The sequence below is a fragment of the Gymnodraco acuticeps genome, unplaced genomic scaffold, assembly GCF_902827175.1.
Source record: "Gymnodraco acuticeps unplaced genomic scaffold, fGymAcu1.1, whole genome shotgun sequence".
NCBI classification, from domain to species: Eukaryota; Metazoa; Chordata; class Actinopteri; order Perciformes; family Bathydraconidae; genus Gymnodraco; species Gymnodraco acuticeps.
In genome coordinates, this window is record NW_022990889.1 from 2,689,848 (window position 1) to 2,708,491 (window position 18,644).

At 40.5% G+C, this 18,644-nt stretch overlaps 2 protein-coding genes across 3 annotated transcripts; one reads left to right on the forward strand and one right to left on the reverse strand.

The window, feature by feature from the left end:
• Positions 1-1,538: 1,538 nt before the first annotated feature.
• On the forward strand, positions 1,539-16,568 carry bnip2 (BCL2 interacting protein 2). Of its 2 annotated transcripts, XM_034233619.1 has the most exons (11): positions 2,245-2,612; positions 8,451-8,546; positions 8,683-8,750; positions 9,137-9,313; positions 12,515-12,697; positions 13,269-13,371; positions 13,454-13,585; positions 13,699-13,785; positions 13,883-13,981; positions 14,769-14,804; positions 15,959-16,568. In XM_034233619.1, exons 1-11 carry the CDS (start codon positions 2,245-2,247, stop codon positions 16,014-16,016), a joined length of 1,407 nt encoding a protein of 468 aa, XP_034089510.1. In that variant the 3' UTR covers positions 16,017-16,568. The 2 variants fall into 2 exon arrangements, with proteins under 2 accessions (XP_034089511.1, XP_034089510.1); XM_034233620.1 differs by lacking the exon at positions 14,769-14,804 and having other exon boundaries at positions 1,539-2,612.
• Positions 16,569-16,780: 212 nt separating this feature from the next.
• LOC117557680 (beta-1,3-galactosyl-O-glycosyl-glycoprotein beta-1,6-N-acetylglucosaminyltransferase 3-like) lies at positions 16,781-18,416 on the reverse strand. The gene has a single exon (XM_034233621.1). It carries the CDS (start codon positions 18,381-18,383, stop codon positions 17,115-17,117), a length of 1,269 nt encoding a protein of 422 aa, XP_034089512.1. The 5' UTR covers positions 18,384-18,416; the 3' UTR covers positions 16,781-17,114.
• Between the last annotated feature and the right edge of the window lie 228 nt (positions 18,417-18,644).

An 18,644-nucleotide genomic window follows, 5' to 3' on the forward strand; every position in this document is an offset into this window, starting at 1 on the left:
ATTTTGGGTATAATGGTTAAATGAATTCACTAAAAACATGAGGCATACATCTGTGTTATACTATGTGTTAATGCTATATCCGGGCTCTATACATTTATCTTGGCTGAACGGGCAGCATGTGTCTTAATTTGTTAGATAATTGCAACAAGACTCATTAGCAAACAGCACCATGATGGAAGGTGGAAGGCAAGCATAAACTCTCAATTTGACTGGATTATCCTTTTGTGATGAGGCCTAATGATCCCAACAGAGTAAATAGCAATGTGTTAATTAGAAATTACACTGAATGATCCGTTGCACACAGAGGAGGTATTAACCAGGCAACATCATTATCTTAGATCTATAGCTGTCTTGTCTTTTATCCATGAGGTCTGATAATAAAATGGTAATTATAACTATCACCAAAAGAGAAATTATAGAATATTTGTTGCAGTTAAGAAATAAGTGGGGCTAAAAGCTCTTAAAACTCAAATGGACTGACATGTTCTATACTCTTCAGAATGAGTTATTGATAATGCCAAACCTGAAGGATGACTTTACCCAAATTAATTTGTAAATACAAAGACATGATATTGTCATGTTATTTCTAAATTCCCATATATATCGAACATCTGGAAATGTAACTTAAAAGTTAGCTTCGTAATTACAAATGGTCATTAAACCTCAGACTGCAGTTTATTTTTCACAAAGGTATGAATTATAGCGGATGTGTATCAATAAAGGCTTCCCTTGCATGCAGTGTTAAAGTGAGCCTCTGCCTCCACCTAGTGACAACTATATGTCACTAAAGGTAAAACTCAGATTTATGAAGTGACTAATGCACCTCCTTCAAAATCATATTAAAATGATAGCGGAAAGATTCAAAAAGTAAAGTGAAAAGTAGTTCAGTCAAAAATACACCCTAGCTAAATCACAGAAGTAAAATAAATAAAGTGTACTTGAGGTAGAAGTACAAAATAAAACACATAATAAAATGTTAATGTAAATTAATTCAATATGCTACATTACATACATACAATATGTAGCTATAACTATAACTGAAATCAAAATGCAGTTGACAATGTATTGCTGATGTTTATGGGGAATTAAAATTAACAATGTAAATCGAAGTTACATGTTTAGCAGATTCTGCTGTGACACCTCGACAGTTTTGAAGGACCAAATCTGGCAGGGGTGCCAGGTTTGCTCATTTTACATAGATCAGTCAGAACTATTTGGACTCATATATTCTCTATATTGACGTATTCCAAAATAACTTGATATAAGCTGTTTGAAAATAAAATTGGAGCGAAATGCACTTTATGACATTTGTTTGGATCGTTTAAACATGTGATGTGAGAAACTGAACAGAAGTGGATATTTTTAATAAAGTAGGATAACGACGAGGCATTGAAGCACGTTATAATTCAGATGGTGAAAACGATTCATTCTACATTTTATTTAAAAAACAAAGATACCATATCTTAGTGTGCTTAGTGTTTCAGAGGTGAAGGTAGAACTTGTAGATACTAACCTGCAGGAAACACAACTGGCAACTCCACAGCACGCTCGCTTCCTCTGACGTTAGCTGAAAACTCAACAACAGAATGCTCCGGTTAGTTAGCTAATAACCGTCTTCTGCCGTTACCGGCTAGTTTAATCAGTGGATACTCACCTTGCACCTTACAAGGACCCTTGGGACTGTTGTCCTAACGTTGTGTCGTAGTTGACAACTAGCTTGGTTTTATGGATAAATGCCGGTGCAAAGTGGACAACATAAGCTAGTCTTTTGCTGTGGCTAAATTAGTTAGCTAGCTAACTAGCGCATATGCTAGCATTAGCGTGACTAACGTTACGTACACAGGAGAACATTCTGACTTGGAGGAAGGAAGGGAGGAAATTGATAAGTAGGGACACTGTGCACCGTTGCTTATGCAAAGCTAGCACTTTTTTCGACTCCCGTCTTCACGCACCCTGACGCATTTGGAAAAGGTGACTATTTGTCCACCCTGTGCCACATATAACACTTTTTGGTCAATAATATAGCTGTTAGTGGGGATAGCTAGCTGTCAACAACAACAGTCCTTCTGGCTAGCTGTATAGCGGACGAGAGCTAGCACGCTGGCCCCGAACTTTACAAGTTTACAAGTCAGATGCAGTTCTATAACTGATTTAGATCAACTAGCAAACCGGTGTTTCAACTTTTAATTGGCGGACTCTTTCACTCAGATCCGCTCTAGCGGTTCTAGTGAACAGAAGAAACTGATGGCAACGGAAGTTATTGAGAGTGAAGCGGTGCTGAAGGGTGTCGGTGATATGAATTTAAACAAAAGCAGCCCAGATTTTGTCACTCCCAGGAAGACTCTTGAAGAGCTGGGAAACAGACAGGCGTCTAGTCCTTCATCTTCTGGAGTGTCTGGAGAATGTGATGAGGAGGAACTAGACGAATTAGAAAATAGCACAACGTCTACAGTGGAAAATGGCGAAGAGGCACTTCAAGAGAGTCTAACCAAAACAAGAGGTACGCCACAGGAAAGGACAACTCCAGACAATGAGCAGGAACAGCCGGGAGCGAGAAGCTCTACCCCGGTGAGCCTCCCCCAGCCCCGCTGTCCCCCTGGACCCATTGGAAGGTCTGTATATGTGTATTTTTAAGTGTGGTTTACATGTTGGCAACTTAATTATATAAGCTAGTTCCTGGTTTCATCTCTCCAACGCAAACATACTGTTCTCTCTCAGAATCCAGCACTAGAGACAGATGCCTTAAAAGACCAGCATTTATACAGTACCAAACAAAAAAGAAATAATGTTAAACTGATTCAGGAACACCCTATAGTGGATTTCAAATATAAACTTAACATCATTTATTTTCTAATGAAATGCTTAGTCTAAAAACAGGCTTGAATACTAAAAGTGAAGGATATATCTTTTTTTAAACCCTGTGACATTTCTGTGTTTGCTGTTTGACCAGAACAACAGGAAAAGTAGAAGCTAGAGGCTGGTAAGGATTTATTTCCATGTTAAATGTGGTGTACACAATGACACACATAGTCCAGTTTATGATGTCAAACATTTCCATAGAGTTAATTAACACTTCTTGCACATCTCAACAAAAAGTGGAACTCTCATAATGTAGTATGTGTATTGCCTATATTTGGACCGGATGATATTGTACAGGTGTATTTGTTGTTGTCTTAAGCCTCTGTAGGTAATGAGTAAACAACATCTGTGGACCGTTAGCCAATGTTACATGCACAGAGCATCATTTCACTGACCTCTGACAAACATTCATCGCCTGCAAATGACCACTGTGTTGATCTAGGTTAAAAATTGTAAGGGGCTTCTATATATTGTGCATTTGCCTTTTTATACATTCCTTTTGAATAATATGCATCTTTATTTACAGAATAATTGTACATTTAAACTCAAGAGTGCTTCACTAAAGCCAAAACAGGCCAATTGGATCTTTATCTGACAGACAGGTCATTTTTAGAGGCTTTTGTAAACCGGTCCGTGCCAGAGTAACTTCAGGCATATTGCAATGGTTCCTACTAGCTTATACATTACATTACATTACATTGCATTTAGCTGACGCTTTTATCCAAAGCGACTTACAATAAGTACATTCGACCAGGAAGACACAACCTTGAAGAAAACAGAATAATATAAGTACATCAGGTTTCATAGAGCCAAACATTTCAAGTGCTACTCAACTGGCTATAGATAAGCCAGTCCTTTATTAGTATATAAGTGCTTTGTTAATAATTCTATCGCTCGAAGTGGAGTCGAAAGAGATGAGTTTTCAGTCTGCGCCGGAAGATGTGCAAGCTATCTGCTGTCCTGATGTCAATGGGGAGCTCATTCCACCATCTTGGAGCCAGGACAGCAAACCCACGTGTTTTTGCTGATGGGAACTTGGGTCCCCCTCGCAGCGAGGGTGCAGCGAGTCGTTTGGCTGATGCAGAGCGTAGTGCACGCGCTGGGGTGTACAGTTTAACCATGTCCTGGATGTACGAAGGGCCAGATCCATTCGCAGCATGGTAAGCAAGTACCAGTGTCTTGAAGTGGATTCTAGCAGTTACCGGAAGCCAGTGAAGGGAGCGGAGGAGCGGAGTGGTGTGGGAAAATTTAGGAAGGTTGAAGACCAGACGAGCCGCTGCATTCTGGGTGAGCTGCAGAGGTCGGATGGCACATGCAGGTAGACCAGCCAGGAGGGAGTTGCAGTAGTCTAGGCGTGAGATGACGAGAGCCTGGACCAGAACCTGAGTCGCTTTCTGTGTCAGCTGGGGACGTATCTTCCTGATGTTGTAAAGCGTGTATCTGCAGCAACGGGTTGTAGCAGCGATGTTTGCAGTGAAGGACAGGTTGTTATCTAGGGTCACACCCAGATTCCTTGAAGTCTGAGTCGGGGAAACAACTGAGGTGCCGATGTTGATTGTTAGGTCAAGAGTGGGACAATCTTTTCCCGGAAGGAAGAGCAGCTCAGTCTTGTCAAGGTTGAGCTTGAGGTGATGAGCAGACATCCACTGAGAGATGTCAGCTAGACAAGCAGAGATGCGTGCGACGACCTGGGTCTCTGAGCGGGGAAAGGACAGAATTAATTGGGTGTCGTCAGCGTAGCAGTGGTATGAAAAACCATGCGGGCTAATGACTGATCCGAGCGAGTTTGTGTACAGGGAGAAGAGGAGGGGACCAAGAACAGAGCCCTGAGGGACCCCCGTAGTTAATTGACAAGGGTCGGACTCAGACCCTCTCCAAGTTACCCTGTAGGTACGGTCTTTGAGGTATGAGGTGAGGAGGAAAAGTGCAGAGCCTGAAACTCCAAGTTTTTGGAGAGTGCGAAGGAGTATACTGTATTGATGTCAGAGAACTGAACTCTGTTGTTTAAATATTTGTTAAAATACACTTATAGTCTGTTTCACATCACGAATATGGGTCAATATTGGCATGATTTTTAGTGCACGTGTAAAATATCATGATATTTCAAACATCACAAGTCCCTTAAAATGTGCTCAAGGACTACAAATATCAAATGTAGTTAATAATAATCTTTACAGTTTGAATAAGCTGTTCACAAACTGTTTTCTGGCTTTATATCTAGACTTTTATATGTATGGTTCCCCTCCCTTTCCATCATTAAGGTGTGACCTGATGAGTATGGTGATTGACACTGCAAGAAAAGGTGAAGATAATTATACTGTGTTAGCAAATAATATTCCTGTCTAGATAGTTGAAACCATGACTACTGTTATTCATCCTTTTCATCCGACTCCCCAATGTAGCTGATGATTTTCGAGGCACTTTCAATCCAAGGGTGTCCTTTAAGAAAACCACATTCCTGGGGCACTTCCACTGCACCTCTCAGTTGGATTTCAGATGTTAGGGGATTACAACTATACACAAGCAAAGAGCTCAACTTTTTTGAAATGTTGAGCACCAAATACCCAGAATGTGTTGGTGTCTGGAAGCACAATACGGCCGTGTAAGTTATTAATGCATCAAAGGGAGCTCTGTACAGCAGAGATGCAGAGACCATGGTCCGCATTAGTGAGTGGCCTTATGGTTTATAAACTAAGCCTTTAATACAAGCTTGAAAAGCTTTTCAAGAAGCCAGTGATCTTATTGTGTGGCAAGTTAGAAGCGGAAACTCTAGAGGAGATATGCAATCAACATGCAGTAACGTGATTCATCAGATTATCACATATTTGATCAAATCGGGTCAAAAAGCCCATGTCATCTTGTGGAGAAACATAACGTTTTTTATATGAACATAAGCAGGGTTTCGCTGATCTAATGTAATGCTATGGTCGTACAGTAAGTAACAGATCGGGTTAACCACAACATAGAAAGCTGTTATTACCCGTTATTATAAAGTATGCATTAGAACTATAAGGTTTATCCTAAAAGCCAAACTCTTGGTAAGCAGTATTTCCAGCTGTGAAGATACACATCGCTTGTTCATGTCAGTGTTACATGAACACTCCCTCCTCTCCTCCCTGCTCCTCTTTGAGGCAGCAGCAAAGACTAGTTTTAGCTCTCAACAAGTTTTATCTTACCTTTTTTCACCTAGTTAACTTTTTATTTATTTATTCATGCATATTTTACGAATCACTACCCTCTCAAATGGAAATATGTGTTTACATAAATGGTGACCAAACCGTTTGAGACCCACTGAGAACTTAGACTAAGTTAACTATCTAAACCAGGGGTGCCCAACCTTTTTTGAACCGAGAGCTACTTTTAAAGTTGCCAGTCTGCCGAGATCTACCAGTCCAAATAGAGAGGCGTAGCTATTACTGACAGCCTACTACCAGGTAAATACACACTTCTACTTGTATACAACTGACCTTTGTATGATTAATACTCCATAAAATACTGCAGATCCTTTATCTTACCTCTTTCTAATCTACACACATACAAGTATTTAACTGAAGTCACACAACAGTGTTGTTGATACAGAGTTGGAGTTTATTCACACGTCACACTACAGTGGGTAATGTTTTCAAGAAACATTGAACAGTGCTGCCACATATGACACAGGAAAAAAAGAAAATACTCTGAACCCTTTCTTTGCCATTAAAATTAGGCTTACTAATAAGACAACTCAGATCTGAAGCTACACAGGAATCTGCTGCCAAAGTGCAATAAAAAAGACAATATTAATAGAATCAAACCCTTTTTTTGTTGCATTTTATTAGAGTATAAAAAGAAATACCTTTAAAATAGGATGCAAACAACACTAGTTTCTTAAACTGAATTGATGATAGACTATAATCAATTTAAGTTTGCATTCTTATACCATTTTGTACAATAATTATAATGAAAAAGTTCAAACAAACTAAAACTTACAGCTGATTAATAATGGTATCTAACTTGAGTTTGTATTATATCATAAACCTGTTGAAATGCTACTGTTATTTTTACTGTCCCCCAAAAGCGCGTCGGCAGCCTCCAGGAATGCTTCTTTCAGAACTTCGCCGTCTTTGAAAGACTTCATGTGTTTCGCAAGAACGTGACTGACACGATAAGATGCTACGGTAGCAGCCTTGCTCTTGTTGTTGGGCCTGGTGAAAATGGACTGCTGTGCATTAGCTGTCCTTTCAGGCCCCTCCCCTTTTGGGAGCGTAGGGCAGAATTAGGAGGGAATTCCGTCTCGTAGCGTTTGTGCACTGTTTTGAAATGCCGCTCCTAAATTACCCCAGAGTAGCGGCCTTTGTGGCAGTTGCCGGAAGTACTTGCCACAGATACCACGGAGTAGCGGCCTCTGTGGCAGATGCCACGAAATGAGCCAGGCCCTACTGCGAAATAGTGTCCACTGCCCACCAGCCACGCCCCCACACATGGGGTCACGCCGGCCAATCACAAAGCTTTGGTGCGTTCAAGTGCATTATTCTGGCACGGGAAGATTATGTTATAGGACATTAACGATAAAACAGAATATTGTTGTTCTATTTTTAGACACATCTCGCGATCGACTGTGAATCTCCCCGCGATCGACCGGTCGATCGCGATCGACTGGTTGGGTACCCCTGATCTAAACACTCAGAGAGTCCTTTACCTCACCTGAGCTGAGGTTATCCCGAGCTTGAATGATACACAGAGCCCAATCAAGGGCTTTGATTTATGATCTGTATGACAGTGGCCATGTCGGCAGGCCACATCATGTATTAGACAGCCAGTCACCCTGTGTGAGGCAGGCCACTTAACAGGCCAGGCCATCGGGAAACCCCCCGGTCCTCCCGATGGCAAGTCCGGGACTGGGTACAGGAGGCGTAGAGCGAGGGATCATTGTCCACAAGTTAATCGATCGCAGATGGCGTCGTGGTCACGGACGGAAAAAAAAAACTTATAAAAAGAAAAGAAAAAACTAAATGGGTCGCGAAATATACTTGGGCGGCCGTTAATATACCTGGGCGGCCCGCCCAAAATATAGTCTATGTGTGGGAAACCCTGCATGTCACTGTAACCTTTGCTAATGAAAACTGAGGAGTTAGCTCTAGCCTATTGATTTTAAGTGTCAGGGAGAAAGTCAGTAAACCTATTTTGATTGTGGTGTTTTGCTCCATTGAATCCCTTCAAATCAAATAAAAAAAGATGCAGAACAGAAAATTATTCCTCACCTTATTTGAAGTATTATGTGCTTTTGTCCAACTTTAGTATGGTGTATCTAATGTTTTGTAGCCTTCCACCATTATCCATATTCATTACCCTGTTTTAGTCGCTGATATATAAACCCAAGAATAAAAACTGCCTTTGACTCCTGGTCGTTGCTTCCCCCATAATCCTTTGAGTATTGTACAAGTCACAAGCAGCTGTTCTAAGACAACTCATTATGTGTTTTGTTTGTCACGGATAATCTCTGCTGGCCCTGCTGTTGATCTTAATACATGTGTATTACAAGAGGGCCTTTTAGCAATTAGAGATTGTTACACTTAAAAGATGGCATAACCTTTTTTGATTTCCATTTCCAGCTTAGAGCGCCAAGAGTCAGTTGCCACAACAGAAGCTCGTCTAAGGATGGAAGGAGTTGAACTGAAGGAGGAGTGGCAGGATGAGGACTTTCCGCGGTATTGTCAATCGGTCATAATGTTGTTCATCACATATGGATTATAGTTCACAGATTTGTTTCACACCTTTGTGTTTTGAAAGTCACATGAAGTATAACCCTACTGAAAGCTTTATCACCTGCTGTTTGATTATTAGGCCCCTACCAGAGGAAGAGGAGCTGGAAGATGAGCTTTTTGCAGGAACCTCTGAAGAGATAGACCCTGGTAATAAGAAAAAGTGCATTGCTTAAAAAAGGACACATTTTCAAGTATATCTTAAAATCCACATTGTGATCAGAGATGTATTAGTCAGTATAATACTCCTGTTCATTCTCTCAAAAATGCATTCTTAAGTTCAGCCAAAACTAATATCATCAGTCTGAGTTATCAAACACAAAAGGGTATCTAACAATATTTTTATTTTACTGCGAATCCTCTCAGACAGTGAGAGGGAATATTGAAGTGAAAGACCGTACTGTTGGAAGAGATCATTTGATATCATGACTCAAACTAAAAAGAAGCCTCATATCAGTTTTAGCTGAACGAAGGAATGGACTCTTTAATTGTTCTCACAGACAGTATAAACACTGCTGGTTTGTCCTCCACCCCAGGCTATGGAATGGACCATGGCAAGAAGGCAAAGAGGAAGCTCGCCGCTCCGGACATCAGTCTCACTCTGGACCGCAGCGAAGGCTCCCTCCTCTCCGACGAGCTGGATGAGAGCACAGAGCTGGACCTCGATGACATAGACACTCCGTCAGACAACAGCAATGAGTTTGAATGGGAGGGTAAGAAGTTTGTATCATGACAGGATACTAATTACAGTTTTTAACCCCCGTTTGTTTAAGTAACACTGAAAGTTCAAAGAGTTCATTTTAGATTGACTTGATGAAGAGGGAGGTGCAAAGATGCCTTTTTTTTTTAATTGGACCCAGATGAAGTCTACAGATGTGTCATTTTTTTTATGAAAAGAAGTACTCTTCTTTCTGTATTGGCTTTTAACACAGGATCAAATGTGTTATCAGTCCAGTATTTTATTTCTGGGTTCTATTGTCTTTGTTTTTATTTCCTTCCTGATTCTACATACAGTGGGGCAAACAAGTATTTAGTCAGCCACCAATTGTGCAAGTTCTCCCACTTAAAAAGATGAGAGATGCCTGTAATTTTCATCCTAGGTACACTTCAACGATGAGAGACAGAATGGGGGGGAAGAATCCAGGAAATCAAATTGTCTGATTTTTAATGAATTTATTTGCAAATTATGGTGGAAAATAAGTATTTGGTCAATAACAAAAGTTCATCTCAATACTTTGTTATATACCCTTTGTTGGCAATGACAGAGGTCAAATGTTTTCTGTAAGTCTTCACAAGGTTTTCACACACTGTTGCTGGTATTTTGGCCCATTCCTCCATGCAGATCTCCTCTAGAGCAGTGATGTTTTGGAGCTGTCGCTGGGCAACACAGACTTTCAACTCCCTCCAAAGATTTTCTATGGGTTGAGATCTGGAGACTGGCTAGGCCACTCCAGGACCTTGAAATGCTTCTTACTAAGCCACTCCTTCGTTGCCCGGGCGGTGTGTTTGGGATCATTGTCATGCTGAAAGACCCAGCCACGTTTCATCTTCAATGCCCTTGCTGATGGAAGGAGGTTGTCACTCAAAATCTCACAATACATGGCCCCATTCATTCTTTCCTTTACACGGTTCAGTCGTCCTGGTCCCTTTGCATAAAAACAGCCCCAAAGCATGGTGTTTCCACCCCCATGTTTCACAGTAGGTATGGTGTTCTTTGGATGCAACTCAGCATTCTTTCTCCTCCAAACACGTCTAGTTGAGTTTTTACCAAAAAGTTCTATTTTGGTTTCATCTGACCATATGACATTCTCCCAATCCTCTTCTGGATCATCTAAATGCTCTCTAGCAAACTTCAGACGGGCCTGGACATGTACTGGCTTAAGCAGGGGGACACGTCTGGCACTGCAGGATTTGAGTCCCTGGCGGCGTAGTGTGTTACTGATGGTAGCCTTTGTTACTTTGGTCCCAGCTCTCTGCAGGTCATTGACTAGGTCCCCCCGTGTGGTTCTGGGATTTTTGCTCACCGTTCTTGTGATCATTTTGACCCCACGGGGTGAGATCTTGCGTGGAGCCCCAGATTGAGGGAGATTATCAGTGGTCTTATATGTCTTCCATTTTCTAATAATTGCTCCCACAGTTGATTTCTTCACACCAAGCTGCTTATCTATTGCAGATTCAGTCTTCCCAGCCTGGTGCAGGTCTACAATTTTGTTTCTGGTGTCCTTTGACAGCTCTTTGGTCTTGGCCATAGTGGAGTTTGGAGTGTGACTGTTTGAGGTTGTGGACAGGTGTCTTTTATACTGATAACGAGTTCAAACAGGTGCCATTAATACAGTTAACAAGTGGAGGACAGAGGAGGCTCTTAAAGAAGAAGTTACAGGTCTGTGAGAGCCAGAAATCTTGTTTGTTTGTAGGTGACCAAATACTTATTTTACTGAGGAATTGACCAATTAATTCATTAAAAATCCTACAATGTGATTTCCTGGATTCTTTCCCCCCATTCTGTCTCTCATAGTTGAAGTGTACCTAGGATGAAAATTACAGGCCTCCCTCATCTTTTTAAGTGGGAGAACTTGCACAATTGGTGGCTGACTAAATACTTTTTTGCCCCACTGTATATGGGGTAGGCAGCCGACTGCCTTCAGTGTAGTTAAAATGTGCTTTGTCGTTTTTCTGTTTCCGCAATGCTGCCTTCCTCTTTTTCACTTTGAAGCAGTGTTTCCCTTCTCAGCCTGGAAACAGGCTGCAGGCCAGCAACAGGTTTCTCTCTCCCGTGTGGTAAGGTCTTCTGGACAGCCCCCATTTTGTTCTGCCGAACCACGAGTGAATCAAGCCATATTGTCCCGATTTTGTTTTGTTGTCTGTTGTTCAACAAATCATGGGGAGGTTTTGTGTTTCATGAACTTCATTTCAGTTATTGTTTATATGCATGTCATTTTTTTTTCCTTGAAATGCGTTGAGCATCAATCAATCAATCAAGTTCAATCTGCACAGTAATGCTGCAGTTATCACAAACTAGCCATTTTAACACCTGCTTACATCTGCTATTTGGTTATTTGTAATTTGCTGTGTCACACACAGGAAATGACAATTAATTAATACAATATAGCACCCAAATTATGCCAAATTGAATTGGCCTTTAATTGGTGATGCAATACATTTGGCATTTTACCACCTAAAATATATTTTTATATTATTATTCATTTGGTAGTTTATTTTATAAACCTTTTACCATTCATGTCCACGCTACATTTGAGTATGAGGATCATACAGTGCTCTAAAGGAAACAACTGATTTCTTGAATGGACTGCTTACAGAGATAAAAGGCTAATAGTGCAACCAAACCACATCAACACACTTGTATAAGTAAGTGTGTTGATGTGATTTGGTTGCACTATTCGCATTTTATTTAATTTGTTGCATGCTTGACCTATGATATTTTAAACATTTACTTGGTGTCTAGATGATGCATGGTACTATAAGACATTGTGCACATCATGCACCTATATATTCTACAAAAGACGTACAAAAATAATCAGTATTTTGCACGACATATTTATTTCACATGCAGGGAACAATTACAGGTTTTCTCCCAGGAAATGGTGTCAGGTATTTGTAAATGTTGACCTCAAGTGAAAGGGAGACATGGAAGTTGAGATTTGATTGTTGGTGTTGATTCAGAGAGAAAGCATGCAGCCCAGATGCAAAAAGTAAAAGCAGAAAATGTTATGCAATCTTAATTTCCAATGATTACAATGCATGTTATTGAAAATGTAAACTATGAATAAATTGAGTGATCTAAACATTTAAAAAGATCAGACAGGTCCGTCTGCTTTGATTACACCTGACACAATCCCATCCATTGTGTGTGTAGCCTCCAGGCTGTGGGTTTAAAAATGCCCCCTCTCCTTCAGATGACCTCCCCAAGCCAAAAACCACAGAAGTCCTACAGAAGGGCGTGGAGTCCGTCCAGGAGTACTCCTCGGAGGAGGAGAGGGAGGAGGGTCGGCGCTGGAGGGTGTTTCGCATCGGAGACCAGGAGCACAGAGTGGACATGAAGGCCATCGAACCTTACAAGAGGGTTATCAGCCATGGAGGTCAGTGGCATAAATAATAAACTGATGGAAAAGTTGAACCAGGGTGTCCGCGGGGTCTTAAAAAGTATTAAAAGACAAGTTGATACATTAATTTAGCGAATATTAAGGCTATTAAAAAAGTATTAAACAGCATTTTCCAAGGTATTACATTTTGTAGCTTGTCTTCAATAAGTAGATAAATTGTCCAAAGAGGTTGTATTCTACAGTGTGCCTGAATGTAATCATTGCGTAGGTGTGTAGTGTGATTCTGTGTAGTTTATTTATGGCATCCCGTTGGGTTTGACGTCATCTGAACAGGACATCGCACGCTCACTGCTTGATAGCGCTCGAAGGTCCGTTTACGCCGGTTGTTAAACAACATCGTTATGGGGAAATGCAAGTTGTAAAGTGTGTCGCCAATGTAACCGGTTAAAACTCGAAGTGGCGATGAGGTCTTAAAATGTATGGAAAGGGTCTTTAAAATTACATTTGACTTCAGGATTCCTGCATATACCCTGTGAACTTTTTTAACAATAAAAACAGTGTTTTGATACTGAAACATTAATTTTTCACGTTTGATTTTTCACTGTAGGTTACTATGGAGACGGTTTGAATGCCATAATTGTGTTCGCTGTGTGCTATATGCCTGAAAGCAGTCAACCAAATTACAGATACATCATGGACAATTTATTCAAGTGAGTGTTTATTTGATTTCTTCTAGCCTGGTGAGAAAACCATTTGGATCCAGCGCTAATGCTATTTCCCTGTTTCCTGCAGGTATGTCATCGGCACACTTGAACTTTTGGTTGCTGAGAACTATATGATTGTGTATTTGAACGGGGCCACCTCAAGGAAAAAGATGCCAACTGTCGGCTGGCTCAGAAAGTGTTATCAGCAGATTGACAGGAGGTCAGTCGGAGTGAACGTCACACTCAGAAACAAGCAGAGCATCAGGCCAATCCTCAGACAGTTGTATCTAATATGTGATTACATGTTGTCTATTTCCCTCCCTTTCTGTACAGGCTAAGGAAGAACTTGAAGTCTTTGATAATCGTTCATCCCTCCTGGTTTATTCGCACGCTGCTGGCACTCACAAAACCTTTCATAAGGTAATTTATAATGTTTAAAGTCACTAAAATGATGAAATTAAGATTCACTCTGGTAACCTTTTAGATTTTGATATTTCCCCTTTTTCTTTTTTGACAGCACCAAATTTAGTCAGAAACTTCAGTATGTGTTCAGCTTGACAGACCTTGCAGAACTGGTTCCAATGGAGTATGTGTCCATACCAGATTGTATCAAAGAGTAAGTACAGTCCACTCAAACACACGCACTTTTCAAGCCAAATCAGACCTTCTGGGATATGGCAACATGTTTGTTATGATACACGAGCGTTGTTATGTTTACATAGGGTGGTTCTCTGTTGAGGGAAGATATTTTGTTTCCATGAAGTGAACCTGGTGACTGCAGATCTTACAGCTGTGCAATGAATCAATACTTGAAATATAATAATTGAAAAAACCTGACTCCTCCAGTAGAAGTAATCTGACATGTATTTACCTTTTACAGATGTAATCTGTGTAGGTAAAAATGTAAGAAAACGTCATGTCCCTTGCTTTTTCCCCCTATTATCTGGCTGATTCTGCAGACTGTGGTTGGATTTCATCTGTAGGTGGTGCCACAGTAACATTTAGCTTTTCCTGTATGGCCAGTAAAGACAAGATGTCGGGGGTTTTAAGGCTGACTCACTAGAAGAGATCCAAATGCAAGCTACTAAGATTTAAACACTCATGAGTTTATTTAACCTTCAACAAGTATCAACATTACTAGAAAATGTAGCTTTGTTTTGTCCCATAAAAAGCTATCAAGGAATTAGTATTTTCCTCGGGTTGACCTTCGCTGTTCTGCATCATTATTGAGCTCATGCTGTATTTTCTACTTTACCTGATGCGGCCTAGTTTCCATGTGGCTTTTGTAAAAGCTTCAATGCAAATTCATCTCTTTACCAAATGTGTTTGCTCTTTTTGGATGTCTGGTTGCTGTTGGCTGTTATTCTTTTTTCCTTAACTCCATTTCCCTGCCCCCTCTTAAGGTTTGACGAAGAAAAAAATAGGAAAAGCCGTAAAAGGTATATACACTTACAACCAGGGTCAGTCTCAGCACTTTGTTGTTTTGCAATTCACAAACTAACAACAAAATGATCCGTTGGCTTTCAAAAATGCAACAATACACTTCGTTCTGTCCTGAATGTTTGTAGTTGGATGATTTGCTGTCCTCTCTAAATGTCCCACATTTTCCCCTCAGTGGATTAAGGACGTTCACTCAATAGCAAACTGAGAAGCTTGATCGGTTTCCAGGAAAAGGTGGCTTGGTCATTATTTAACCAACTTAATCTAATTTCTGAGCCAATCCTGTAAAGTACATTTCAAAATCCATTCTTGTTTATATGTTCTCTATTCTTGCCTCAATTTAATATCAGCGATCAGTTGTTAAAACATCATGTGCCCTTAGTAGCCTATTGCATAACAAAGGTACTGGTACAAGGTACAGACACTGAATCATTGATTTATGTCCAGCACATACTTTTCTAGCTAAATAACTGCATTGCTGCTTTCTGATATTAAAGTTGGGGCCTCAAGTAGATCTTACTTTGCATGTGTCCTTTTAAAAACCAGGTTTATAATTTGATCTTGGGTAAGTTTGTTCATATTTGTACGACTAGTGGGGTGGACCTACAGGGAAGTCTTTGTTACTGTGGTGTTGTGGTTTGCACTGTAACCATATCTTCACACGGATGCACTCGATAACTCTCTCACTGAACACTGGGCTTGTCTACTCTCACAGCTCTCTGCATGACTCACTGCATACCCACTCCTTGCTGATGTTTAGTAATACCGCAAACCTTACCCTCATGCACATAGACTTTTTACTCTATAGCCTACTGATAAGCAGAGACAAGGGGGTTATTGAATTGCAGTTATGTTGTGGCTTATCAAAGTAAGGGTGTAAGGCATTTACTGTATCTGTATGCAGATGGTAAGTCTAGTAAGTTAAACCTTTAAGTGAAACATGAAATATGCTCTCATACTAAAAAGTCCCTTTGGTAATGGTGTAGAGGCAATGATCACATTTCAGCATGTCATAATATAAAAACGTTTCTGTTGCAGGGCAGCCTGTTTTTATTTTACATATCGGTTATCTTGTAATGTAATGTAATGTGTTGTTATATGACCTGTCATCCCAGTAGCACAGGTGTCTGATCACTGTTGAATTTCCCTGCAGAATCGACCAGGATGCGCACGGCAAAGTGGAGATCGCAGCGGCTGCTGTTCCAGAGTGACCCTGCTAGCCCGCACGATGTGGAGGAGGAAAACGACGGAGAATGTTTCAAACAGCCACTCGTATGTTTATGTTCTGGGCAACGTGACTGAAGACTTGTTTGCATCATGAAGTGCCTTTTTGAAACTGTGCTGCCTGTTACATCGTGGGACTTTTCACAGCTTGATCTTCAGCGTTCTTCCACTTGCTGTCTGAAATGTTTTTAATCTTATTTTTATTTACTGCCAATATATCATGTCCAACTTAGCTTATTGGTGTCCCCTAGTTACTGGTGTATCTACACGTTATGTAAGGCACTCTGTTACAAATGATTGATGCATGTTCTGCTTTATTACATTTAAATATATATTTATATTCAAAAGGTGACAAAGGAGAGAAATTAATATATTTTTATGGTTGCTCTGATTTTAAACTGCATTTTAGGTCTCTGACCCGTTGAGTGGCATTTCATTGAACACGTGTTGACAGCACCTTTTTCACTTTTCACTGCTGACGTTCTCTATCAAAATCCTGCCTGGGGGAAAATAAAGTTTTATTTTTTTCCCTTCACTCAGAATGTGCCCTTTGAGTTGTGTAGGGAGAACATTTGTGAGAGCAATGATCTGAAGCAAAGATGTAGGTCTTAATGTAACATTTCCTCCAAGTAAAGTCATGGATTTCATCATTGTTTTTTATTTCATACAAGATAGGTAGGTAAATGATAGCATTTGAGATTAAAAAAAATCACCAAAATATGTTTGAAAACTAATTATATTCACATTACTTCAATCAATTCAATTGGTTTGCTTTAGATACTACTGTATACTGTTTTTACCTTCTTTATCTCATCCACTTAGACTCCACTAGATGGCACCACAAATATCGATTTCATTGAAGTTGGAGATTATCATCATTTCAATATAGCCTACTGACAATAACAGCCACATTCATAAAAAACATGACAAGACAGATAGTATCTTGAAGATAATTAATAGAGAATGAATCAAGAGATTTCAGTTAAATAATGGCAATATAAAAATAAACGTATAACGTAATGATCTGTATTAAATATAAACTGTTAAAATATTATACATTTTAGCTGATTAAGCCTTACAAATTGTTAGAAGTGATCTGTTACCATGTCATGTCCTAACATCTTAAACCGCAGAACTGACTCCAGACACCTAATGGCGATGTCATCAACCTCAGGATCAAACTTATTTGCAAAGAGGTGATGTTGTTGAAGGAGCCAGGCGAGGTCTCCAGCGCCGTACACACACACTGATCTTCTGTAAGCACCGGTGCAATGATCGTACGGGGCTCCATCTTTTATTCTGCCTGCATGATAGCCCCACTTCACCACGCGAGCGATGGCTTGTATGTCTGACTCATCATACTTGATGTTGGCAGGGATCGATCCTGGAACGGAGGGCATCCTCTGCAGGGTCGCCCACAGGCTCTCATCGGGGCTGTAAGTGTCCCTCTCCCACTCCAATAACTTCTGAGCCTCTCTGTCCTGCATCAAATGCTTCACAAAGGCTCTCGTGACCACAAAGTAGGCATTTCCCATGAACATAGGACTGCTAATAGGTGGGGGACTTTTCTTCACATCAGTCCTTACTACAGTGCCACTAACATTGTGATGATACTGCCAGCGAGCTTTCTTGTAGTTATTGGTGGCCTCTGTCTCCATGCTGTTTCTCCCGTTTAAGGCTTTTAGGACCTGAACCATTTCCCTGTTGGTTTTGATGGGAAAGTCGCTCCCGCAGGTGTTTAGCAGGTACCTCCACTGGACGTGTGAGTTCAGCAGATCTTTCATGCAGTTCAAATCCGCCTGCACTCGGGACCATGAGGCATAAACCACACGTTCTAACCTACTGGCTAGAAACACATTAGGAAGGCAGGAAACAATTGCCTTCACTCCCTTCAGAAAATCTTCAGAGGATTTCTGATCCACATGCACACAGTAGATATTCTGAGGAGTGTAAATAGCTCTTAGAAGACGCTCAAACATCTCAATCTTTTCATGAATAACCATTGAGTAGGCAATGGGAAAATCCTTTTCTTCTTCACTGAGGGGTGATGTAATGAAACCTCTCTTAAGGTAAGCTGGACAGTCCTTTGTCACGTTAAGGTAGAAGTCCTCAGTTAGTACTTTATGTCTTTTCCTGGATCCCAAAAGCACTTCTAATTGTTTTTTCTTGCCGGTAATGTCTCCACTGATAATAGCCGAGCAGCCAGGCAGGTCAGTAAAAAACTGCTGTGGGATACTGAGATCAGGCAACGACTGCTTGTTGGAGTCAGTTTTCCAAAGGAAAAATGAAAGCAAAGTACCTATGAGGATGAGAGAGAGGGTCCTCAAAGTCAGGTGAATGAAAAACCTTGCCATTTCTTGGCTGTAGTCACTTCAGCATCGGTGATCTTTGTTTCACTGCAAGCTAAAGTTTGACAGGTATATCTAATGAAAAACTGAATCAGCCCTCCCAGTAGGTGTGTTAAACTAAGGTGTGTTAGGCATTTGTTGAGCAAACTATATGGTAACCATTAATAGGATATGGACTTTCCTGTGAACAGACGGACTTGTTTGAACAAGTATTATACATAATATTGGAGCGTCTATATTATTTTATGATACGATAATATCAGCACA

Coding starts and splice junctions, on each gene's coding strand:
- bnip2 (XM_034233619.1), top strand. CDS start 2,245: ATGGCAACGGAAGTTATTGAGAGTGAAGCGGTGCTGAAGGGTGTCGGT. Junction 9,314..12,514: donor CAATGAGTTTGAATGGGAGG/GTAAGAAGTTTG, acceptor CCTCTCCTTCAG/ATGACCTCCCCAAGCCAAAA. Junction 12,698..13,268: donor GAGGGTTATCAGCCATGGAG/GTCAGTGGCATA, acceptor TTTTCACTGTAG/GTTACTATGGAGACGGTTTG.
- LOC117557680 (XM_034233621.1), bottom strand. CDS start 18,383: ATGGCAAGGTTTTTCATTCACCTGACTTTGAGGACCCTCTCTCTCATC.